General features: G+C 35.4%; 3 protein-coding genes across 6 annotated transcripts in view; all 3 read right to left on the bottom strand.

Annotated features, from left to right (window-relative positions):
• Nucleotides 1-389: 389 nt before the first annotated feature.
• Nucleotides 390-25,341, bottom strand: LOC145318521 (PAX3- and PAX7-binding protein 1). 4 transcript variants are annotated; one of them, XR_013879368.1, is made up of 24 exons: nucleotides 25,251-25,341; nucleotides 24,581-24,642; nucleotides 22,759-22,875; nucleotides 21,258-21,388; nucleotides 20,137-20,236; nucleotides 17,864-17,962; nucleotides 16,871-16,952; nucleotides 15,852-15,962; nucleotides 15,222-15,274; nucleotides 14,458-14,548; nucleotides 13,748-13,868; nucleotides 12,397-12,476; nucleotides 11,134-11,239; nucleotides 10,156-10,293; nucleotides 8,466-8,774; nucleotides 7,990-8,090; nucleotides 6,509-6,598; nucleotides 6,040-6,155; nucleotides 5,434-5,536; nucleotides 4,412-4,524; nucleotides 3,311-3,462; nucleotides 1,890-1,989; nucleotides 1,125-1,377; nucleotides 390-830 (listed from the first exon to the last, which is right to left on the bottom strand). XR_013879368.1 is itself a non-coding variant. In XM_080159826.1 (23 exons), the coding sequence occupies exons 1-23, from the start codon at nucleotides 25,300-25,302 to the stop codon at nucleotides 1,219-1,221; spliced, it is 2,586 nt and encodes an 861-aa protein (XP_080015952.1). In that variant the 5' UTR covers nucleotides 25,303-25,341; the 3' UTR covers nucleotides 390-1,218. The 4 variants fall into 4 exon arrangements, 3 of the variants coding, with proteins under 3 accessions (XP_080015952.1, XP_080015951.1, XP_080015953.1); XM_080159826.1 differs by having other exon boundaries at nucleotides 390-1,377; nucleotides 6,040-6,147; nucleotides 6,501-6,598; XM_080159825.1 differs by having other exon boundaries at nucleotides 390-1,377.
• LOC145320212 (uncharacterized) lies at nucleotides 18,521-19,797 on the bottom strand. Its single transcript, XM_080162648.1, has one exon. It carries the CDS (start codon nucleotides 19,429-19,431, stop codon nucleotides 18,532-18,534), a length of 900 nt encoding a protein of 299 aa, XP_080018774.1. The 5' UTR covers nucleotides 19,432-19,797; the 3' UTR covers nucleotides 18,521-18,531.
• mRpL44 (mitochondrial ribosomal protein L44) overlaps nucleotides 25,302-26,044 on the bottom strand; it is a 33,408-nt gene continuing 32,665 nt past the window's right edge. The window contains exon 13 of the mRNA XM_080159828.1: nucleotides 25,302-26,014. Within this exon, the coding sequence (XP_080015954.1) occupies nucleotides 25,973-26,014 (42 nt within the window). The 3' untranslated portion in view covers nucleotides 25,302-25,972. The remainder of the gene's footprint in view (nucleotides 26,015-26,044) is intronic.

Raw genomic sequence — 26,044 nt, 5'->3', positions numbered from 1 at the left:
AGACAATCTAGATATACTATGTACATAGTTAATAAGCGTAAGTTACTGCCCAGCTTATACCTATAATGAAATTAATTCGTAAAATTTACGACCTCTCCATTTGCCCCCAAAATATTACTTTAGATTTATTTCGCTTGTTGGTTATACCTAATTCCTGGTGACTGCCACTAAATTAACTGCTTCACTAATGCTGGAATTTGGCAGCACCTATCATCCATTTACGTTCAATTTTGCTAGTTTAGAGGCAGCTAAAAAGGTGGTAGCTAACTTTAGCTTTCAAAATTATTTTCAGGTTTTTATTACAAGTGGTTTCTTTGACTTCAACAAAACAATAAACAATACACAAGGTTTACAACAACAAAAATTGTTTTAATACAAAAAAAATAGAATTTATATGAAATATTTATTTCCATAAAAAATGATCACATTAGCTATTACAATCTACAATGCCATTACACAATTTCAGTTTACGTCTGTGAAATGCTTCCAACTTATGTATAATATACTGAAACAATATTATAAAATAACCTTTAGTTTTAAATTATCATTTTATGAAATAGTAGTTATTTATAGCTGTATTATAAACGGCTTTCCGCAGATATAGAATGTACAATTATCAGATTAAAACTGGTTTTAATCTTATGATTGTACATTTTTATATTCGCAGAAAGCTGGATATAATACGATGCTAGACATCGTTTTTTCGTATGGATGAGAACCGGTTCCTATCCACCGGATTCGAATAAATACGAGAAAAAAAACATTTTTTTTCCATTTTTGAACAAAAAATTGAACTTTCCTTAGGTTCATTGATTGGTACTAAAAATACTCTACAAAAAAAATATTCAAGTTTAATAAATCAAGGAACGGATAAACAATAGGTTTGGGCAGGATATCCGGTTTGGCCGGTTATTCGGCCGGATATCCGGCCATTTTCAATATCCGACCGGATATTAAAACTGTCCGGTAACAGGATATCTGGCTGATTTTTGACGCCGGATATTCGGTTATCCGGTAAATTGCCGGATATCGAACGATGGCCAGATATCCGGCCGGAACCAGATATCCGGCATTATAAATCAGCCGGATATCCGGTAACCGGCCAAAAAAGTATCTGGCCCAACCCTAAAAACAATAACAGTAAGGTAAACAAATCTCCATTTCATTTCCCGCGGAATCTTATCACCAATTGTCCTACTCCTTAATCCCTGTCAAACATCACAGTTTCATTCTCAGCTTCTCGTTCACCTCGTCGCTGCCCAACTTCTTGGCGATCCTGGCGGCCTCCTGCAGGGCGTCCCGCGGCAGGTTACCAGAGCTGCCAGCTGTGTCCAGGTATTTCACCAGCATTCCAAATTTGCTGTTAAGAGTCCATTCCTAGTTTTTTTTTAAAAAGGGTAAATAAATGGCATGTAAAATTTGTATTTACTTAATTTTAAAACAAGCTTTTCTTTAATTAGGGTCCGTCCGTCCGGGACAGTTAGCTATCGACTTCAAGCTTATAGAAATTTAGCAACTCTATAGTTGTTAACAGTCCGTACGTCCATTAAAAATATATTGATTTTTTTTTACTTTTTAGACGACAAATTTATAAGCGAAGCATCTCTATAATCAAATCCTAAAGTTGTAAGAACGTCCTTGACCAGTATCCTGTATTTAAGATAATTGAAAACCTTTTTTAATCCACCTTAACATAGGTAAAATTCTGAACTGTAATTGAAAGTAGTTATTGGTATAACCAGCAATTCAAAAAATTCCGAGAATACAAATATTTCAGGAGTTATTTGTACTTATATAGAATTAGACAGCCCCAAAAATTAACAAAAATTACAATCTCAGTTATTCTATTGAAAGTATTTTTTTGCCATTTAATTATCCGTTAGTCCTGCCTTTTTGAGCCATGGTTCTGGCATCCAGTCGACAATAACCCTGGCCTTGTCTATGGCGTCGCTGGGGTCATTGTTGGACCTCAAGGACATTAACAGGTATCTGAAACATTATATATTACCATCAAAATTTGTTTACAAGAACGTCCAAAGGGGGGAGGGGGGGGGGGGGTTAAGCAGAGCGGTCTTTACAAAAGATCTATAGTATAGATGTATATACAGATAACTACCTCCCTCCCTTTTTCAATGACCTTTTTCGTCTGCTACCAAATTGTTTTCTGCTACTTGGCTGTGTTAATACACACCACACCATTGGTTGATTTTCAACGACCCAATTGAAATCGGCAAAAGGAGAGTGTGATTGGAAGATACAGTTATTTAACCCTTTCTCCCTCTAGTGTTTTACTTTTATGTGTTTATTCCGCCCAAACAAAACAAATTTTGGGAAATACATTACATTTCCACACCCCCCATAGAAAAAAAAAAGTTTAAACACTCTCCATTTACCCCTCCCTCCCCCTAATAAATAAATAAAAAGCTTAGAAGTCATTGATTTAATCATACTTTTGAGGTTTCTTTACAAGGATAAAAAAATGAGTACAGGTAAAAAGTGTTAACTTGTGATAAAAACAAGGATGACAACATCCATAAAAGCGAAGCACTGAAACGGTAGGACAAACGGACATTAACACTTGTATAGTATCTGAACTGAAAAATCGGAACATAAATGTATAAATGTCGAATCAAAATTGTAGGTAAATTTGTCGAAAAACTGCTTAAAAACAGGATAATGTTTATGGACATACTTACATTTTTGGACTTGATTATAGAGTTGCTTCGCTTATAATATTGTTCTTTGTTGTCCCAGGAATCAATATACCAAAAATCAGATCAAACGGATAATTAAGACACTTGAAAATTTGTTGTAAAAAAAGTAGAAAAATCAACATGTTTAAAATGGACGTACGGACATTCTGGTAATGATTATAGAGTTGCTACGCTTTCTAAATCGTACCCAACTACTACAGGAATCATCATGCAAAGTTTGAAATCGATAGGACAATTCTAACATGCCTAAATTAACGAATAAAAGCTATCTATCTCGGACGGACGGACGGACGTACGGACGGACGGACGGACGGACCGACCCTAATTATAGAAAAGCTTCGCTTTTAAAAATTATCTATTTCTTTAAAAACATAGCACCTAAAAGCATCACTTTCCTATGAATTATAAATTGTAAGTTATTTTTAAGTAATCTTGAACTCATCAAAGCATTTGATACTTTTAAAAGAAATCTATTTAAACTAAGGTTAGGTTATACAAGGCTCTTAGGAGTCCCGCCGGTTGGGATATCCACCCTGCAGGTTTTAATCAGTGTTATTCCAGAACATTATGAAAAATGTGCCAAAAATTAAGTATACCTATTTAGTAGGCTATCAATAGCAAGTTCTGCAAGAATATTGTCCGCTAATATCCCGTGCCACGAGACAATATTCTTAAACAGCTTCAGCGCAGAGTAAAATTGGCGCTGGAAAAACAGGAGGTGGGTGGAGTGAGGGTACTCTAAAAGTGCCTGAAACATATTATTTTTCTTATTTTTAATTACGCTTTTTAAAGGGAAAATTCAGTAATATGTGATTGTGAACGACCATATATTTGGCCACAACTCTGTCAAAATAGCTCACAAAAAAAGATACTTTCGGCTTAAGATGATTACAAACTTACTTTACTGGAACAAAAATTAGATTGTTAATAGAAGCTTAAAAGAGAGGGGTAGGTTTCTGGTAAAATCCGTGTGTTATAAGTAAAAAACAGTAGTAGAACGATAAAAATTTATGTTAACTTTAAAAAACAAATTTTTAGTGAATATTATTGTTCTACTACTATTTTTAAGCCTTAAAACACACACCTTTACGGATTCTACCAGAAACCTACCACTCTCTTTTAACAACGTACTTGAACAGTAAAAAAAAATAATAAGATTTAATTTCAATTGATATTTTGATAAATATTTTGATGGATTCTGAATTTGATGGTATGGATCTTGAGGGACAAAACAACGAACGATAAATCAAATTATACCCCTGATTATCATATACAAAATTACCCCTAATTAGATTTGACTTACCGATGGAAAAATTCGAATACTGCTAATTTACATAACCTCTTCAAGATTTTTCGCGCCAATAATGACCAGCTTAATTGATATTCCAATGACCCTTTTCCCAGTGAGAGAGGGGACAATGGGCTGATCATTACACTAGTCCCCAAAGTTTTATAATACCTAACGATTTCTTATTCGTTGGCTTTACAACTTTGGGAACTTTAGTGAATTTAAATGGTTGTTTCATTAAGTTGTGTGTTCAAACGTTTCAAACATAATTTTAATCTACAGAAGAGATAATTTTATATGTCATCATTGGGGAGTTACATCAATTTATCGGCCATTGTCTTATCCCTTTAGATCCTTACCCTTTACCTTATAATAATAAAAATAATCGCCTGCATTGAACTTTCCTTACCTTGGTATACATTGGAATGTAGACATCATGATCTAGTGAATCTCTGAATAGTTCTGTGGCATGGGAGAGACACAGGCGCAGGTGTTTACTTTTCCATGTCAGGGTGGGGAAATCTTAATAAAAACAAGGATGAAATAGTTCTGTGGCATAGGAGGGACACAGTCGCAGGTGTTTACTTTTCCAGGTCAGAGTGGGGAAATCTTAATAAAACAAGGATGAAATAGTTCTGTGACATGGGAGAGGCACAGCCGCAGGTGTTTACTTTTCCAAGTCAGGGTGGGGAAATCTTAATAAAAACAAGGATGAAATAGTTCTGTGGCATGGGAGAGACACAGTCGCAGGTGTTTACTTTTCCATGTCAGGGTGAGGAAATCTTAATAAAAACAAGGATGAAATAGTTCTGTGGCATGAGAGAGACACAGTCGCAGGTGTTTACTTTTCCAGGTCAGGGTAGGGAAATCTTAATAAAACAAGGATGCCAAAATCAAAAGAGAAAAATAAGTTTGTCTGAAAAACGAACATAAAAAAAAAATAGAAAACTGAACAAATTTGATGTAAGGGAGGACGGACGGACCGGCACTAATGACCAACTCCCCTACTCCCCGCCCCCCCCCACCCCCCCCCCACCCCCGACACTTAGCTTTCAGGATGGGAGAACATTTTTTTAGTATGTTAAAAATGCCCCCCCCCTCCCCCCACTTGTACAATGCATTTTGCACGGCACGCCTATCTAATCTAATGCTTAATTACTTTATGGTAAACTAACGGCTTCGCCCCTAGCCTCTAAAAAAAGAAAGGGGTGGCGGATTTTTTCCCACCCCCCACAAGGAAATAGCCTAAAACTACCACAGGACCAGTAGGTATATTCCCTGTAGATTTGAATCCAATCGGTTCAGTGGTTATCGAGATCTTAAGGGACGGACAGACAGACGGACGGACAGACATCAAGCTACTTTGTATTATAGATATAATATATTCTGATACACACAAAGAAACTTTCTACAGGTTTTTAATCTGTTTACCTCTGACTAAACCAGTCAAGATTCCAATTAATCTGACAGTTTGGCTGGTGGAAACAGGATCATAGCTGGTCCGGATTATTTCAGCAAGTTTGGGTAACACAACCTGTACCAATTTTAACACATGTTCAATCCTATTATTTAAAGTAGTGAGGGTTTCATGTGTCGGTGGCATAGCTTTTTGATTACTAGAAAATTGAGTTCTTCATTTTAGGAAAGTTTCATATAGGTCTTGGGATGATTTTAGGCTATTTCATTTAAGATCTTTTAAGTCTTTGAATGGTTTTAGACTATTTTTGTCCTTAACAGCTAGGGGGGCAGCTGCTATTTAGTGTTATTTTAATCAATAATTAAAAATTTATATTAATAAAAGAGAGAATATTTTCCTTCAATTTTACAAAGGTAGTGGTAGCATTCGCAGAATTCCTTAAAGGTGTGTGTTTTAAATAAGAGTATACTCTAAAATTTTGTACTGCGAAAGCTAACATTCGACTCCTTTTATAAAATGGAACCTTTGGTTTATAAACTAAAGAAGGTAACATCAGATCGTGTTATCAAAAAAGTTGGTTGTCTGACAATTTTTTCTCAATTAAAAATGTGTCTTCCTGCCTTATCTACACAGCTGGACACCAGGTTCCTGTCCGGATCCTTGACCCAGCTCCCCAGGTCTTCAGAGTTGTCCAGACCGTATAGTACCAGGGTGTTGTACCAATCCATCTCCTGGAATTCCTTTTCTTTCAACAAACCAGGAGTCGAGGTGCTTTATCTCAAAGTGCTTGACAGGCACCACAGAACCATCCCCTGCCTCCTCCCTTATAAATTTACTTCACTTTAATAAAGGGGGTGGGGGAGGGGTGCGAGAGAGAGAGGTGCTATACTCGACTAGGCACTCGCAGGGATTAGTAGTAATGAATTACATTATAGTTAATAGTAGGGTTGGCAATTCGCCCAATTTTTGGGTCGGATTCTTACAAAAGTCCGCCCCCCAAAAAGCTAATTAATCCGTGGATTGCGGATTCTCTTTTTGTGGATTGCGGATTCTAGCAATATTTAATGTTAAAAGAAAAGGATTCCTGGATGGCAATCTCCGTGGCAAATGGGTTCCAGAACAACATCTGCATACGGATCAACGGGGAAAACAGCTTGGGCAGGATCAGTGAGACATAAGCTGAATCAAAAATATTTTAGGGCGTAGTTATTAATAATAAGCTCAATATGTTTGAAAAGATTTAATACGTTGAAGTTAGAATATATATTTAAACGAGGACTGTGCAAGAACAAGAGCAATCGATTTGCAACACCTTCCAGCAGTGAACCTGAGTATTTTTTTGGTGAATATACTAAATTTATCCTTATAATAAAGTAACAGGATGTCTGTGTGTCTGTACCGAAGGATCTCGCTAACCGCTGAACCGATCGGGTTCTCCTTAACAGGGTACCTTCTCATAGTTCCCGGGAAGATTTATAACTATTTGGGGGGAGGGTACCACCACCCTCCCAAGAGAGATCACAATAAATCGAAATTTTTCTCTCTCAAATAGAGACTCCTACGTAACATTGCAAAGTATCGTAGAATATTGATAGAGACTCCTTCGAAACATTGCAAGGTATCGTATTATTTTTTTTTTAAAACCAAACATTTAAAGTGCCACTAGAGGCCTCTAGGGACGTAGCCGCTAGTGCTTACTATAGTTATATCGACTACCTAACAATTCGACTTCCTTAACTGATGAAAGGTGCTTACCGTAGACAATTTTATTAGTCTGCTAGCAAATTGTTTTCTGCTACTTGGTTGTGTTAAGATTCACGATTCTATAGGTTGATTTTCAAATACCCAATTGAGAGTTGGCACAAACTCCTTGCAATGGGGACATATAGTTATTCCCCCTCTAGTATTTTACTCTAATGGTCCAGGTCCAATTCTCGGTTTTAGTAAGGGGGGGGGGGGGGTTAATGCAACCATCTCGTAATCAATGATTAAATGGCACTTAGAATTCGAATTTCGATCCGAAATTTTGCATGAGTAATCCTTGGTAGGTCTATTTTCCCTAAATCGAACAAAAAGTTGGAAAAGTAACGGCTAACGGCTGCCGGCTTAGCTGTTTACCCGTTTTGGGACTTTTTTAAAGGCAAAATTATCAATAATAACGCAAATAAACTTTTTAAAAATTTCTAGTACCAGCTGTTTAACAGCTATAATCGACTAAAAAAGACTGGTAGAAGCTATAAAATGCCAAGAGTATCATTTTTAGACCGAATAGGTAATGTAAAACTACCATTCAAAAAGTTGATTCCTCCGTAATTAATGATGGATTTGCCCTGAAAATAGCCAAAAACTGGCGTAACGGCTGAGCTGCCAGCCGTTACTTTTTCCAACTTTGTGTTCGATTTAGGGAAAATAGACCAACCAAGGATTACTCATGCAAAATTTCAGATCGAAATTCGAATCCTAAGTGCCATTTAATCATTGATTACGAGATTGTTGCATTAACCCCCCCCCCCCCCCCTTATATCTATCTATCTAAGTTTGTACACAATCCTAGCAAGCACAAAATGAACCTGAGTTATAGCTGTCAGTGTCATCCTTTCTCCAATCCATGGCCTTCTCCATTACTGTCGCTAGACTTGAGAATTCTTCTATTACATCTTCCAGCACCAACCTAGAAAGGTTATCATTAGGTTTTAGAAATGAAATATATTTTTGTAATATCTTAACTTACAAGCAGGGAGGGAGGGAACATTGAGCTGTTTATTACACTGGTCACCAAAATTTCATGATAAAGTTTTCTTATTCGTTAGCTCAACAAATTTGGGAACTATATTGGGGATGTGCATCAATTTATCGACCATTGTCTTATCCCTTTAGAGCCCTGACTTACAAGTCATTGTCAATCCTTAATTGAAATAACAACTTCTTCTGTTGTTTGTAATTTTTTTTTGGTTAATATACTAAAAAAATAATTATTAACTCAAAATTAATCTACCTTCCTATCTTGTCATATTTTATGTTTAAATCTGTCTATCCAAAAATATACCTTGCTTGATTTTCAACATCCTTCTTAACAATTCCCAACTGCGCCTCATCCTGCCCGGGCATCTCATCATCGCTACTCAACCCCTCGCAATGCCGCGTGATATTTTTATTCGTGCGCGCCTGTCGTCTTCTTCGTTGACGACCTTCCCGCTCCGCCACCCTAAAGTCTCTGACAGCGTCGTTGACAGGGTCAAATGTGACGTTTGAGTTTGTGGAAGCGAGGCTGTGTAGAATGTCAGCCTGGTCCCTGACGTCCTGCCGCCGCCGTTCGCGGAGTTTTCCCCGTCGCTCCTCATTCATTTTGTTCAGCCTGAAAAATTAACAAACTATTTTATAAACTGATAAGTAATAGGCTTAAATCACCCATGTTCTACGTATTCTGTAGTATAAAGTAGTAATGTTTTTTTTTATCTGTAGCTTAGGAATTCGACAACTACTGAATCGATTGAGTTCTCCAATGAAGGGAAGGTTTACATGTGTCCCAAGATGGTTTTAAGCCATTCTATCATCAGATTTAAGTAATTGAATGAGTTTAAGCTATTTTTTTAGTCCATCTCTGCCTCTTCGGATAAAGAGCAGGGAACGTAGCCGCTAGTTCTATTATATAAAGTAATTTATAATACTAAGTAGCTTGATGTCTGTCCGTGCGTCCGTCTGAAGCTTAAGATCTCGGTAACCACTGAACCGATCGGATTCTACTCTTCAGGGAATATACCTACTGGTCCTGTGGTGGTTTTAGGCTATTTTCTTGAGGGATGGGACACCCCCAACCCCCCAAAAACAAAAAAATCACTCCCCCATTTTTTTTTGGTAGGAGATATCCTTGGTCCTTTTTTTTGTATAAGATTTCCTTGGTATTTCTTTTTTTTTTACGAATGTTACCTTAACTTTTTTTTCATCATCTCTTGGGGCAAAGCCCCTAGAGGCTAAGCCGCTAGTTCTATTATATGTATAAAGTAATAAGGTTTTATGTCTGTAGCTTAAGAATTCGACATCTACTGAATCGATTGAGTTGTCCATTGTAGGGAAGATTTACAAGGGTCCCAGGTTGGTTTTAAGTAATTTTTTATTTACTAAGTAAATTTGCGATAACTTTTATTTAATAGATTCTTCCAATTCTTAACATTTACAAAACAGCCTGCTTTATTGCTTCAAGATCCATGTCAGATCTATGTAGGAAATAAATGTCTATAAATGAGCTCAAGTTTTCCAAGGAATTAATGTTTAAAACTCATAATGCTCCAATAATCTATAATAAACTCTCATTGGCCAGAACGACGAGACCCATTATTTTACTTTAATAGAAATAAATTCTTTTTTTTCATTTCATGTTGCTATTTACATTATATTGAAGTATTTAATTTCTAATCATAAAAAAAATTCAAATTTACACTAGTCCCCAAAGTCTTATAATAATGTCTTCTTATTCGTTGACTTAACAACCTAAGCTCTTATTGAATTTTGATTGGTCCGTTAAAATGAGTGAACAAACGTTTTGTTTATAATTAGTATGTAAATCAATTTATCGGCCATTGTCTTATCCCTTTAGATCCCTGACAACTATCAATAAAATTATAATACCTAGTCCTAAAATATGATAAAAAAAGGCTAAGTGCCCATGCCAAAAATACCACTATTTCTACAGGGGACGTGAATCTTTTTATGACTGTCCGTTTGTCAAATCTTTTTACCTTGATTCCATGTAGTTAATGGTGCCAACCTTTTCATTGTAGCAATCCTCCAGGTCAGTGAAGTATCCGCGCAGCTGCTGGAACATTTTATACCTGGCAGCTAGTCGGGGCACTTCACCCTCCAGCCGTGCAATCTCTAAGATTCAACATTACTTTCATTTTTTTTAGGTAACAAGGAGGATTATCTGCAGAGTTGCACAGTTACAGCAGATTTATTCTATTTCATGTGTAATTCAAGTACAAAGCTAATATATTCTATTTGAACATATATTGTTAAGCGAGAATAAATATTCCAGTATCGCCTCGAAACCGATTAATACCTTGTGGATTAGAACCGGTTCTCAGCCATACTGAAAAATTATGTATAGCATCGTATTATATCCAGTTCTAAACGAAAATAAAAATGTACATTCACAAGACTAAACCGGTTTTTTAGCACAAGCCTTCGGCATGTTGGAGCCAAAAAGTTTGTTTTAATCTTATAATCGTACATTTTTATTTTATATCAGCGGATATCTGTTTATAATATTGTGCAACAAATGAATATGATCATATGTAAATCAACAAAAGATCACTACACTTAAGTTGAATCGAAGAGAACTAAATCCATAAGTAACAAAAAATGTCAAGCTAGATTTAGAATAAAATCCTTATACTAAAGTAACAGGATGTTTGTGTTTGTACCGAAGGATCTCGCTAACCGCTGAACCGATCGGGTTCTCCTTAACAGGGTAGCTTCTCATAGGTCCCGGGAAGGTTTATAACCATTTTAGGGGAGGGTACCACCACCCTCCCAAGAGAAATCACAATAATATCGAAAAAAATTTAATTATTTCAGCCGCATAGTGTCGCTAGCGTAGTCGCGCTGCGTAGAGACATGAATTTAACAGCTGATAACATAGACAAATTATTTATCAAATTAGATATTAAAAAATGGATTCCCCATAGTGACAAAATAAAAAGTAACATTAAATCCCTGATTGGCTGGTAACCAAATCATCAACAGCTTTGTCACAATTTTGTTCGTGCTGCCGTGACACATCTTTCAGCTGGCTGCAACGTTCAGCCATTCGGTCGCGTATACCTTAAGATAAAAGTTGAATTCCCATTTGGTCAGCAATTTATGATTTTTAAAACTTATTAGACAAACTAATATTTTGCTTTGTTTGTACCTAATCCATAAATAAAAGTGATGGAATGTTTGTCTCTGTGTGTCTTTGTGTGTGTGTGTGTGTGTGTGTGTGTGTGTGTGTGTGTGTGTGTGTGTGTGTGTGTGTGTATGTGTGAAGGATCTTGCTAATCGCTGTACGGACAAGGTTCTTCTTAACAGTAAAGCTTCTCATAGGTCCAGACAAATTTTATAACTATTAAGGAAAGGGGTACTACCATTCCAAAATAAATTTTCCCAAGAAAAAAAAGCCCCCTCCCCCAATTTTTTTACTTTTAAAATTAAAATCAAATTGGAGGGTCGTCTTCTCCTCCTAGTGCCCCTATAAGCCGCTAGTAATGGATGACTTATTAAGGGGGAAATACAAAAGAATGATCGTTCATAAGACAACTTTTATGTTATAATTTATAGTATATGTAATTTCTAATAATCAAGCAGTAAATATTCATCACTTGATTTTCTCATAGAAAAAAAGAGAGTAATTTTGATGGAAGCGTGGAAAGGGGGGGGTTTTTAATGCAACCTTCTCGTAATCAATGTATAAATGGCACTTAGAATTAGATTTTTGATCTATAATTTTGCATGAGTAATCCTTGGTAGGTGTATTTTCCCTAAATCGAACAAAAAGTTGAAAAAGTAACGGCTAACGGCTCAGCCGTTTAGCAGTTTTTTTGGCTGTATTTAGGGCAAATCTGTCATAAATTACGTACAAATCAACTTTTAAAACATATTTTGGCTTAAAATCATGTGAAATGATACAAAAAAAAATCATTTTTTAGATTTCTAGTACCAGCAACTACCAGCTAGAAGCGTTTGAAAACGTTTTAGAGCGGGGAAGAGTATTATGTGGAGATAGGTTTCGTGATGGATTTACCTTCAAAATAGCTTTAAAATGGCTAAACGGCTGAGCCGCCAGCTGTTAGCCGTTACTTTTCCAACTATTTGTTCGATTTAGGGAAAATAGACCTACCAAGGATTACTCATGCAAAATTTCAGATCAAAATTCGAATTCTAAGTGCCATTTATACATTGCATTACGAGATGGTTGCATTAAACCCCCCCCCCCCCCTTACCTTTTAGATCATAGTTAGCCAAAGGTTGAACAGCCGCAGCAGGTTTCTGATTCTGGTAATGGGACCCGTTCATATGATCTAAGGTCAATACTTTCATATTTTTATTGCCATGAGTTATAGAATCATAGATAGTCCCTTTCGTGGCAACGCCTCTTTAGGGGCGTTTCGTCGTATTTTCACAATGGCTTTTGATAGGTTACTTAAGGTTAGGTTCGGTGACTGTCCCGCAGGGTAAGGCGAATGGCCCCGCAGGGGCTGGAAATAGAAGTAAAGCTACTGTGAAAATACCAAGAAATGCCCCCTTAAGAGGCGTTGCAACGAAAGGGACTATACCCGAATAAACTTATATTTAAACAACTAAAAACTTAACTTTTATGTATTTTTGCCATAAAATTAATCTTTATATGATTTCATAAGGAAAAAGGATAAGAGGATGAATACTCACCCCTTTTTCATGGTAAAATACTACTTCCCCATCCCTAAATTTAGAAGCAGACGAAAATCAAATACCGCCCAGGGCTTTTTGTAAGTCAATCATAAATAATAGGTGTGAATAAAAAGAAAAGCGATATTTAACAAACAGCCGTGGGCGGTCAGAATCAGCTGAATGTTTATTATGAAAAAAAATTCCCCCTTTTTAGAAATAGAAGGATTCATCACTCATGAACAAATTTTTTTAAATAAAAATAAAATTCTATGTAATTTTTAATTAAAACATTAAAACGAAAATATCTAATCTAATATTCTTGCCCTAAATATGGAAATAGTAAAAAGTAAAAATATATTTTTTTTAATAATTTTTAATCCTCCCATTTGAAAAGTAGTGGAATAGCAATAAATTTTAGCGCGGCAACAGCGCTGAGTAGGCCTCTAGGCCCACTGCCTATTTTCGTCTTCTAGTTGCTTCGATTCCTCTCTTTTATTTTTTTCTCTATGTATGATTTTTAAAAAATAGAAATTCAATCAAATTCTGAAGACTAGATTAGATAGTAAGTCCATAAAAGTTGAAAACAACATCTTACAGGGGTGTATATTCTACATGGGATCCCCTGCTCAGGGGGGGGGGGGGGGGAATAAAAAATAAGTGGTTGGAGGGAAAAAAAATGTAAAAATTAAGAAAACTGAAAACATTTTTTCCATTTCCCCCACCTCCTTGGTGAAAAAAACTTAAAAAATGTGTGGTAGGAGGGATAAAATATAGAGTTCTTTAAATATTTTTCCATTTTCCCCCTACTTTGTGAGAAAAAACTAGGGGGGGGGAAGAAAAATAAAAAAAATTGTAGCAGGGGAAAAAAAATAAATCGTGTGCAGAATATACACCCCTGACATCTTATGTAAAGAATTGATTCCTGGATACTGTTGTTGTTGTTGGTACATACTGTACTGTTGCATTTGCATTTGTTGTTGTGCTGAAGGACCATTGAACCAGCCAGTAGCGTACTCTTGATCTTTAGCCTCGTTCAACTTCACGTCTATAATAATATTATTTAGGGTTGGCACTCCGAATCCGCCCAATTTTTGGACACATAATCTGAATTCGCAATTCAAATTGCGGATTCGGATTGGTAATTCTTATAAGTTTTGTAGCACTAAAAATCCGCAAAAAAAAACAAGAATCCGCAATCCCAAATTAATCCGGGTCTTTTTTGGGTGGGGGAGGGGATTTTTGAAAGAATCGATCCGAATCCGGCTCAAAAATTGAGCGGATTGCCAACCCTAATATTATCAATTTAAGTACTTTGGACTTCAAGATGGCGTTCGATGACTGACCACCAAGATATATGTATTAGAAAGATTAGTTATAGATTGCTACTTTTCATTTATTATTACAGGGATCTTAATTAACAATAAATTAGTAAACATCCCCAATTATAATGAGCAAAATTATCCCTTCTGTAGATTTAAATTATTGGTTAAAAAGTTTGCTAATTTAGAATCATGTAATCACAATCCAATAAAAGTACTCAAAGTAATCGATCCAACGAATGAAATAACGTAGTTATAAAACTTTGGGTACCAGTAATTATACCTCCCTAGCATAACTATGTTTTTTATTCTAACCTGTTATTCCAGCTTTCTTGATCTGCATACGCTCAAAAGATCCCAATCCATCCTCATCTTCGTCAGAACTTCCCCCTCCTTTACTGCTTACCTGTCAATGAAAATACCCAATGATAACCCACAAAATTACCCCTTCTGTATACAAAAATTAGTGGTTGAAACGTTCGAACACTCAACTAAATGAATCAAAATTTACTAAAGTCCTCAAAGTTGTTGAGCCAACGAATAGGAATACGTTTTATAAAACTTTGGAGACTATTGTAATAAACAATCCATTGTCCCCTCTCTCTCTTCGTCTCTCTGCGGTAAATATCATTATACAAGGGGTGGGGGGTGGCGTTTTTAAAACATTATGTGATTAAACGAAAATAATTAAGATTAAGCCAGTTTAGGAAACTGTTTTAGACGTAAACTCTAATAGACAAAAATCTCTCTCGTATTCATTCGAATCCGGTGGATAGGAACCGGTTCTCATCCATACGAAAAAACTATGTCTAGCATCGTATTATATTCAGCTTTCTACGAATATGAAAATGTACAATCATAAGATTAAAACTAGTTTTTTTAGCCAGTGCCTTTTATGATACAATGCGAGAAATAACTATTCTTTAATACTTAGCACTGGAATCTATTACTAACAGCAAAACGAAAAAAAGAATGGCGGAATATGTCTTACATGCTCATTATTTAGATAAATGATCATGATCCAACTCAAGAAATTTTATCAATTCACTGAGACTAAATTAAAATGTCAAAATTTTCACCTTTTTATGATATTCTTCGGACTGTTTAGCCAATGTAAAGCTTATTCTCTCTTCTAAAATATATTTTTAATCAATATAAAATCAAATTCAATACTAGCTATTATACTCTTACGATTTTTTTTCAATTTTGAAAACTTTGGTACCCCATTTCTCTTGGAAGGGTTGTGGTATCCTCCCACAAAATAGTTATAAACCTTCCCTGGACCTATAATGAGCTTCACTATAAAGAAGAACTACATCGGATCATCGGTTAGAGAGATCATTCGGTACAGACACACATCCTTTTACTTTAATTTATAAATTGACATGACTACTTATATGGCCTGTATGAAAACAATGTGTGAATACACATTACTGCATACTTCCTACTTTTTAGGAAACTGCCATTTGGGAAGAAATTTTTTTTATAAATTAACCATATTTATAAAATTTGACTGTATATATAAATGTATATAATACTCATTTAATTCATTTATTATTGTTGGTTTTTTTTCTATGTATGTACACCCAAGAATAATAAATCTAATCTAAAATCTAATCTACTTAGGTCCATCCAAACACTAAGGAATAATGGCTAAAATAGTACACACCTACACACACATATCCCTCCCTGTTAAACATTGAACTTACCATTTTCATCGAAATCTTCCTCATCCTCTTCCCTAGTCAACCTGGGACCATCCTTGATGTTCTCTTTCTTCTTGGATTTAGACTTGAGAGGTACATAATCATCAGTACCACCTTAATATATGACAGTAGCGTAAATGGTTAGCTGAACAAGTAGTGCATCAGTTCGTCGTCGGGGAGATAATAGGTTCGAATCTCGGAGTGCCTTTGCCAATTAACAGGCACAACTCATTACCATGCACAGTTAGGACTTCTCAGACAAAAGTCGTGCAATTTAAGGTTTGGTTGTCTGTTGGATGTTACTTAACCTAATATCCACCATTGGGCGTAAGAGTATTGCATCCCATTAAAAGCGGATGATGCTCTTGGATTCTCTAGATTATCACTTGGGGTCGAAATCGAAGGAGAATCCCGCCAAAATTAGGTAATAGGTAAAATAGTTAGAATTTGGACCATACCGTGTCAAAATAAAGACATTAAAATAGTATTTTGCTTCAATGTCAAGTGCTAGTGTGAAGAATGCACTTCCCTGTAACAGGTGCAACTCACTTACAGTTTAATAAGACAAATAGTTGGTTGTCTGACTCTGCAGGGTTTTACTGTTAAATTATTTTATAAAGTGTTCTTATCAAAAGTTTTCAAATTAAATAACATTAGGTATGACATAAATCTAAATAAGAAGTTTTGCTTCCCAAACTAAATGATTTTAAGGTGATTACTCTTTTTTCAGTCCTCTTTATTTTTCAGTTCTAACCCCCCCCCCCCCCTCCAACCCCCTCCCTTTTAGCAGGGTATCCAATGCAGAATACACCCCTGTGATTACTAGGGTTGGGCCGGATATCCGGTTTGGCCGGTTATCCGGCCATTTTCAATATCCGGCCGGATACCGGATATGAAAACTATCCGGTTACAGGATATCCGGCTGATTTTTGACGCCAAATATCCGGTTTTCCGGCCGGATATCCGGTAATTTGCCGGATATCGAACGTTAGCCAGATATCCGGCCCAACCCTAGTGATTACCTTTAGCCCTCATAGCTTCTCTTTTCTTTCTGGCCGCATGGATGGCTGCAGCGTCTGGGATTCCGCCACGTTGAATTATTTTCTAAAATCAAAGGACTATTATGTTTAGTTTCAATAACACAGTAATCTATAATACTGTATATATATACTGAATAAATCAGCAAATAAGAGAATACTAAATGGACATCCAAGACATCATTGGTTTAAACATTTCACATATCTTGGTACGAATCGCATTATTAAACAAAGATTTTGTCTGCAAAAAATCCCTTTTTTAGTTTGTCGAAAAATTGGGTCAGATAGAACATCTAGATATAGGTATTATGTTTATCAATGTATAATAGCCTGTGCAAGAAGATAGTTTAAAATGGTGTTTTAAACAACTAACCAACCAAAAAGATGAAAGCAAAGATGGGAACATTAACATAGAATAATACTTAGAATAGAATAGAATAAAAACAGAAAATTGACCCAAAATTTCACTTAGTGAAAATATTAAAATTAGATAAAATTGTACGTCGATAAAAAAAAAGATGAGTCCATATGCAAATTAATAAGAGTCTCTTGATGGTGGTTCTCTTTAAAACAAACATGTCATAATGTTTTATTACCAATCTGAGAGGGAGGGGACGCACGTTCTCTCATTTGTTAGCATGAAAACATTGGGTACTTCAAAGATCGAACTTTTCAATCAATAATTCTAATCTACAAAAGGGCTAAATTGTTTTTAATGATTGATTTATGGCCTGTATGAAAACAATGTGTGAATACACAATAATGCATACTCCCTAGGTACCTTTTTAGGAAACTGGCATTTTGTAAGAAAACTTTCATATAAAATAACTATATAAATAAAATTTGACTGTATATATAAATGTATATAATATTTATTTAATTCATTTATTACTTTTGTTGTTTTTTATTGATGTACGTACACCAAAGAATAATAAATCAAATCTACATGAATCTCTCTCCCTGAAGATCCCTTATTACCTGAATAGGATCCTCATCTCCAGAATCCTCAGCCTCATCCTCCTCCTCAGCATGCAGAGCCTCAGCCTCCCGTCCTGACAGAGTCCAAGATTTTCCCTCCTTCATATTTAGGATCATTATTTAAAAGTAACAGGGTGCCTGTCTGTACCAACAGATATCTGTAACCACTGGACCGATATGATTCTCCTTTACCTTCTCATGGGACCTGGGATGGACTATAACTATTTGGGGGGAGGGTACCGCCACCCTCCCATGGGAAATCTCCTTAAGTGGCCTCAGTTAATGGAATATGTTCTTTGAAAAAATGTTAAGTAGACTTGTTAACTTGTATTGTGTTATAGAGAAAAAAACAATTCCCGCAAAATATGTATTGAAAAAGTTATCAAATATCTTCAGATAAAAATCAGAAGATTTCCTTATCCCTATCAAACGCTGTTTGATGTATATCTAATGCAATATTTTATAAAGTTTTTTGCCTTGGATTTCCAAAAGTTCACCTTAGTGTATTGCTACTTCTGAATATTAGCACCCTTTAAAACATCTTTATAGTATTCATTACTAAAAAAATAACATCGATTTAGAGATAACAGTTTATTTACATTAAAATATATATATAATATTCAGAACAATATTATATTAATTTGTTTTCAATTTCATAAACAGGGTCTCTATGCAACAGATTTTCTATTTTTTCTATGTCTTCTTCTTTGCACAATAGCATCAGTTCTCCAGTTGGCCGGCCTGTGACGTCCATGCAGCTTGAAATACAGACCACATGCATTACAGACAGGCAGACCACTCTCACCATCTTTGCGCCACAAACAGGTTTTGGTTGTTCCACAATTTGTACAGGTTGTAGCTTTAGGAACTGTAGACATACGTCTGCTGTTTGTAGATTTGACAGTTTGATAATTCTTGATCCTGATTGGTTCACATGTTGCATCATATGTTGTACTGTCAGGCAATTGGATAGATTCTAAAATTCCCATTTCCAAATATTGATCATTATCTTCAGTTTTGTTAGCAGTAATAGGAACATACTTATTTGGTGCTTGGGTAACTGTAGTTTGGTTACTTTCCATATTAAGATTAGGGTTGTTAGTGATATTATTATCAGGAGTAGACCATGCATGCATCTCATGGTATACAGGGGGGCTATCAGGGTTGTTAGTCATACTATTATCAGGAGTAGACCATGCATGCATCTCATGGTACACAGGAGGGCTATCAGGGCTATATCCAGGAGAATATAGGAATTCTTTGGGTTGTTCAGGTGTTATGGGACTTGTGGCTGGATAGTACCAGTTGTAATATTGGTTAGAAGACAACAGCAGCTGTTCTTGTTCACAATTCTTCTCTCCCATTGGCCAGTAAATGTTGCCACCTTCATTAGCTGACTCCTGATTGGCTGGAACTTGAGAAACTGGGCTCTGATTGGCTAAAACATTTTGGAAAAATTCCTGGAACTGAAGCTCGTACTCTAAGCACTTTTCATCCTTGAGCAGGTTGTCTAGGATAGGAGTGTTGGAGTCATCCTGGGTGATCATCAGACTTGACATCATCTCCATTCTGGTTTTATATCTTTCAATTACTTTTAGTTGTTGTGGGTGTTAACAGTTTGAATGCTTTCAAGCAACTGATATGCAAGTTCAGTTTAAGATAAAATATCAAATAGTTCCATCCCTTTATATACCCTACCCCTCAATGACCGGAAAGTGGTAGATCTGTTTTAACCTCGCGCGGTCATGTTGTTCAGGTCAAACAACATCTTATCAAAAGAATCTCCGCCCACTTTAATAGCGACATGACCGTCAATTTAACCCCTTTTGAATTTACGGTCAGAACATTGCCTATGAAAATCTCCTCCCCTTTTTTTGTGCAGTAATGATATTCCGGTCAAATTAAAGCCTTCCATAATCTCCGCCCACTTTCTGAGGTCAACGCGTATTCATATTCCTAATATCCTTGTTGTTGTAACTTTTGTCTACTCAACCCTCCCTTTTATATATTCCGGTCAAGCCAAGAGAATAAGAGCTCACTTGCCAAAAAATCAATCTACAACTCTCTCTTTTTCAAATGTTTACAAGCTGTTAATTATGTGGATATTTATCGCATCGTATTATAGACAGCTTTCCGCAGATGTTAGATTGAAAAATGCTATAAAAAAAACAGTTGCTACGATGCTAAACATGATTTTTCAGTAAGGCTGAGAACCGGTTTAAATCCGGCAGAAAACAATCGGTTTCGAAGCCATACTGAAAATTATTTTTTACCTTTTTAGGGGGTGGGGGAGGAGGTGGTGCCGCCGTATTTTTAAGAATCAAATCCAGATTGTCATCCATTATTCTCATCCCACCTCCATTTGCACCATTACTAAAATAGAAAAAAAATTTATTCGAGATTTTTGAAAGTTACATTTAAACGGCAAAAAACTAAAAACTGACACGGAAATAAAATACATAGTTACTTTTCAATTCTTTCTCATTTTAAACTTTAAATAGAACCAAAGGCATAATTTTACGGAATATGAAACTAAAAAAATCTTCTTATTGTATTTGTTTTGGGTTAAGGGAGGGGGGGGGGGGAAGTTCTGACACTTTTGCGTAAACAGTGATTATAGGCTTTGTCTTTGGACTGAGAGGATAGGTTATGAGGGATAAAATCATTCTTATAGGTATGATGAATTTCCCCCAGTTTTAAGATTTTTTGGATAGGCCTCCAGGTGGTCTGATCTCTCTACAGGTAAAAATGATATTTTTTTTTAAGAGTTAGATGTCAGCTTATGAGACAAAATATGTTTGTTTTTTCTACCTCTAACTCTTCAAAAAAAAATCTTATTTTTAATTTTTACCTGTACAGAGACCACCTGGAGGCCTGGAGCTCCAGAACCTGGAGGCCTATCCAAAAAATCTTAAATCTGGGGGAAATTCATCATATAAGAATGATTTTATCCCTAATAACCTATCCTCTCAGTCCAAAGACAAAGCCTATAATCACTGTTTACGCAAAAGTGTCAGAACTCCCCCCCCCCCCTAAATTTTTTTATTGTGATTTTACTACCTAAATATCATTTGTTTCCTATTACAAATTTAAAAGCAGATGTAAGGCTTGTAAGCAGCTTATACCAACAACGAAATTAATTCGCTGTAAAATAACGAAATCTATACGTGTTTTTCAGCTGTCGTTGGGGGTCAATACTTATTAGAATTGAAGACCCTATTATCTGCCCCCCCCCCCCAAGTATTATTTGAAATTAATTTCCTGAATTTATACGAGAAAAAAAAACTGACAAGGAAACAAATTTCATATTGCTATTCAATTCTTTCTCCCCCAAAGGAAGAATTTTACCAAATATTACTCATAAATTATTTTTATTATTGAAATGTGGGTAAACCTGTTTTGTCTGACAGTTGGAGGTTTATTATCCTGAACTTTATCATCCTCCACAGATTTTCTATCCTCATCCTCTCTCCTCCCCTCTTTCTTCTGTTTCATCAACTTTCTAGATGCAGAACTTTTCTTCACCTAAAATAGAAAATATGTAATAAGCTTATAATTCTATTTAAATGTACTAGCGGCTTCGCCCCTAGCCTCTAGGGGCTTTGCCCCAAGAGGTTTGATCAAACCAACTTTTTGGTATTTTAGATTTTAAAAAAAATTTCGGGGGGGGGTTATTTTTTTGGGGGGGGGGAGGTAGTCGTCCCACTATTTTAATTTTAGTTTTAAAAAGAAAAAAAATTTCGGCGGAAATTTTTTAAATTTTTTTTTTTTTTTTTTGGGGGGGGGGGGGTTGGGGGTGTCCCACCCCCTAAGAAAATAGTTATAAACCTTCCCGGGACTTATGAGAAGCTACCCTGTAAAGGAAAACCCGATCGGTTCAGCGGTTATCGAGATCCTTCGCTACAAACAAACAAACAGACAGACATCGTCCTACTTTGTTTTATAGACTAGCGTATACTCACATAAGGACACTCAAGGAGGGGGGTGGGGTGGATAGTAAGTTACACTGCCCCTTTCAATTTTTTAAAAGTAAAATAAAAAAAAGTGGGGGAAGGTGTAATTTTATCCAGGGGCGATTTCTGAAGGGACAAAAAAAGAAGTTACATCACTGAAATTTTGCATGGCAGTTGCTTTAAACCGCCGTTTATCGTCGAATTTTTTTTGCCTTTTCTCGCCAAATCAAATCATTTGAGACAAACTTTCTTTCAACAAAATAAGATCCTTATATTTGCACTTGACACTTTTATGAATATGTTTGAATATTGAAAAAAATATGTTTGAAAAGTTTCCAATGAAAAGGGGTAGTTGCACGAAATGCATTTGAACTTAATTTAGTGAACTGCATAGTTTTTTCTGGTCAATGGTTTAAACTACATCTATATGGCATATATTTGAAAGAATTTCAATTTTTACCACATATTTTTAAAATATCAAGACTTGAAAATCGTCTTTTTAAATTGCAAATATCACAAAAAGACGATTTTCAAGTCTTGATATTTTCAAAACTACGAGGTAGAAAATTGAAATTCTTTTAAATATATGCCATATAAATATAGTTTAACCCATTAAATAGCAAAAAATATGCGGTTCACTAAATAAGTTCAAATGCATTTCGTGAAACTATCCCTTTATGAAAAAATAAGTTGGTATGTCTCAGATGATTCTAAATTGTCTGATATGGTGAGAAAAGGAAAACAAAATTTCGGCGGTTCCGCCGCCGTTTTTCACAATTCCACATTATACTTCTTAATAGGTACCGCTATACCAAATTTCAGTGCTGTAACTCCTTTTTTTTGTTGAGTTTCCTTCAAATTCAGTTTTGGTTTTTAAAAGTGTCACACCCGCCATCCACTGTTGTAATAATTGAGCATCTAGTTAAGAAATGTAAAACGAACCTTAAATTCTTCCGCAGCATCCTCCTCATCTTCAAAGCTTAACAGGGAAGCTTTCTTCTCAGCTTTATCCTTGTCCTTGTCACCATTCTTTTTATCTTTCTTTTTCTTCTTCTTTTCCTAAAACAAATATAAACAAATGTTTTAAATAAAGGGGGGGGGGGGGGGGTTAATGCATCCATTTCGTAATCAATGAGTAAATGGCACTTAGAATTCGAATTTGGATCTGAAAGAAGATTATACACGAACGAGAGCACGTGATTCTAAGTACCTTCCAGCATTGACCCTAAGTATTTTCTTTCAGAATATAATAGGTCACTATTAATTATTGATATATTGAAGAAAAAATTTAGGTTTCACCACTTCAATTTGAAGAAAAGTTTTAAAATGTCCAGTATTTTTAGTAAAAATTCTATCAAACATTTTGTTAAGTTCAATGTGTCTTTAATTGTCCATGTTGTCAAATGCTAAAAATTAAAAAAAGTCAAAAGTACATTAACTATTTCTCATATGTATGTCTAAATTAACACTAATGATGATTCATTTACAACATATGTATATAACATGAGTATTCGCATATGTATCATCAAATATCCATTTTATTAAAAGAATTAGCTACATTTATCACATGAATAAAAAAATTAAAAAAAAACAGAATTCCTCTTGATTCACAAAACATGGTGAAACCTATTTTTTTCGTCAATATATTAATGATTAATGGTGACCTATTATATTCTGTAAGAAAATACTTAGGGTCAATGCTGGAAGGTACTTAGAATCACGTGCTCTCGTTCATGGATAGTCCTTTTTTGCATGAGTAATCCTAGGTAAGTCTATTTTCCCTAAATCGAACAAAAAGTTGGAAAAGTAACAACTGGCGGCTTAGCAAAATTTCAGATCGAAATTCGATTCTAAGCACTTATTGATTACGAGATAGTTGCATTAACCCCCCCCCCCCTTTATGTCTGTCTGCACACCTGTCCTGTAAGATCTCACTAACAGTTGGATATACAGGATTCTTTTTGAGACCAGGAATCTTAAGGGATAAGACAATGGATGATAAATTGACAAAGATCCTGAATGATGTTAAATAAAATCCCCCCTTCTGTATATTAAAATTAATGGTTGAAACGTTTGGAAACTTGATAGTTTGGAACGAAACCATGGTTATAAAAACAGTCCATTGTCTCCTTCCTCTCTGTTTCAGGATATATGATTCAAAGATTCTAACTTAAACAGGATTTGTACCTACCCAAAAGGATAACTAGGTAACAGATTACTTTTTAAAAAAGTTTTAAAACATGTAGGTACTCTATCCTATAATACAGTAGAAAGTTTTTTCTTGTCTGTAGCTAAAGATCTCTGCAAATCCTAATCCGTCGGCTTTACTTTCTTTGGGTGGTTTTATGCTATCTTTCTAACATCCAACACCCTTTCCGCGAGACATGGTGCGATGCAAATAGTCTGTTTATGTATTACTATAAATCTTTTATGACTATCTTTATAAACAATCTATCATATATTCTAACTAGCGGCTACGCCCCCTAGAAGCCTCTAGGGGCACTTAAGGTAGGAGGGGGAAAAGTTGACCTCATCCCAATTTAAATTTGAGTTTCAAAATAGTAAAAATAAATAATTTTGGGGGAAGGGGGTTAAAGACACCCTACCCAAAAATAGTTTGAAACCTTCCCAGGACCTATAAGAAGCTTCACTGTAAAGGAGAACAATATCGGTTCAGCGGTTAGCGAGATCCTTCGGGAGACAAAAAACGCTTACTACTTTATATAATAGGATAATCCACCCCTCAAAAAAAATATCCACCTACCTTAAGCTCTCCTATGCTGTTCTGAATGACCTCAATGTCGTCTTCCGCTTCGTCTTCTAATTCTGAGAAACAAATGTTTATAAAAAAAACCCGCCAAATCTTACAAGTTTTAACGAAACGAAGTGTTGTAGGTTTTCTATAATAGGATAGGTCGGTACGTTCGGCCATAACGGATGCTTTTTTTCCGTTAATTTAAGAATGTTGGCCTTGTCCTATCGATTTAAAAGGCATAGCAACTCTGTAATATAATCATTACCAGTATAGTAAGAAAGTTTTGTATATCACCTTTCATATAATTTAATTCTATTCACTTGAATTTTGGAATATCGATTCCCAGGACCATTAAGTATAATGTTATAAAGGAAGCATCTCTATAATCAAGTCTTAAAATGTAAGAATGTACTAATTAAACATTCTGTATTCAAATAATTTTGTTATATTTCTTCATAATCGTTTAGGTAAATATTAAAGATATTAAAGAATATTAAAGAATAGAGGGGACATGGGCTATATGTAACTCTGTCCACAGGGCGGTGATCCCGTGCCGATTTTTTGTTGGGCCAACCCATGGGTCTTTGAAATCAGCTAACAGCGTCGGAAATATAAAGCCAGTCAAGTTCCTACAAAAGAACAGAAGGCAATTGTTTTGGCGGATTTTTTCTATAAAAACCTATTGGGCCGCGAGCTCTCACATTTTTCTTTGGCTTCCGAAACAAAGACATTTTTGTTTTATTTTCACTCTGAAAAAAAACATTAAAATTTGTATATCATAAACATTATTTAATATTAAGTCTAAAAATTTGTTTGTTTTGCAAAAAAAATTTCAAGTGGATTTCTAAAAAGAAATATAAGGAAAGGACAGACAATTATGTTTTATTAGAAATTCAACTTTTAGAAAAAAAACATGTCTAACAGGGGGGAGGCGGATGTGCCACTTTTTGAAACCAAAAGTAAAACGTGCATGACCTCAGCCCATAAAAGAGTTACAGCTCTAAAATTCGGCACAGCAGTTGCTTTTGTGGAGAACAATATGGAACTGTGAAGAAACGGAGGCGGAACCGCCGCTCTCGCCGAAAACCTCCGAATTTTTTTTTGCCTTTTTTTGCCAAATTAGACAGTTCTCAATCATCCGAGATAAACTTTTTTCTTATAAAAATTTTCCTTATATTTTCACGTGACACTATTTTTCAAACATTTCAATATTAAAAAAAAATTGTGCCGAATTTTAGAGCTGTAACTCTTTTTTGGGCTGAGATCATGCACGTTTTACTTTTGGTTTCAAACAGTGGCACATCCGCCTCCCCCCTTTGAAATTAAATTATAGCATCATTGTCTATTTTATTATATTTTTTTTACAAAAAAAAATAAAAAAAAATGTTTTATTTGGTTTGTTTATCCGACTTTCAAGTTTGGCAGATTTGTTCCTTTCCAATCCTAAAAATAAAATAAAAATCAACTTTAATT

Source organism: Acartia tonsa, chromosome 5 (assembly GCF_053477335.1).
Source record: "Acartia tonsa isolate MP-2025a chromosome 5, ASM5347733v1, whole genome shotgun sequence".
Classification (NCBI taxonomy): domain Eukaryota; kingdom Metazoa; phylum Arthropoda; class Copepoda; order Calanoida; family Acartiidae; genus Acartia; species Acartia tonsa.
This window is presented reverse-complemented; position numbering and strand designations above follow the sequence as displayed.

Coding starts and splice junctions, on each gene's coding strand:
- LOC145320212 (XM_080162648.1), bottom strand. CDS start 19,431: ATGGAGATGATGTCAAGTCTGATGATCACCCAGGATGACTCCAACACT.
- LOC145318521 (XM_080159826.1), bottom strand. CDS start 25,302: ATGTCTTTGTTTCGGAAGCCAAAGAAAAATGTGAGAGCTCGCGGCCCA. Junction 5,537..6,039: donor TGTCCAGCTGTGTAGATAAG/GCAGGAAGACAC, acceptor AAATTGGTACAG/GTTGTGTTACCCAAACTTGC. Junction 3,463..4,411: donor ACATTCCAATGTATACCAAG/GTAAGGAAAGTT, acceptor AATATGTTTCAG/GCACTTTTAGAGTACCCTCA.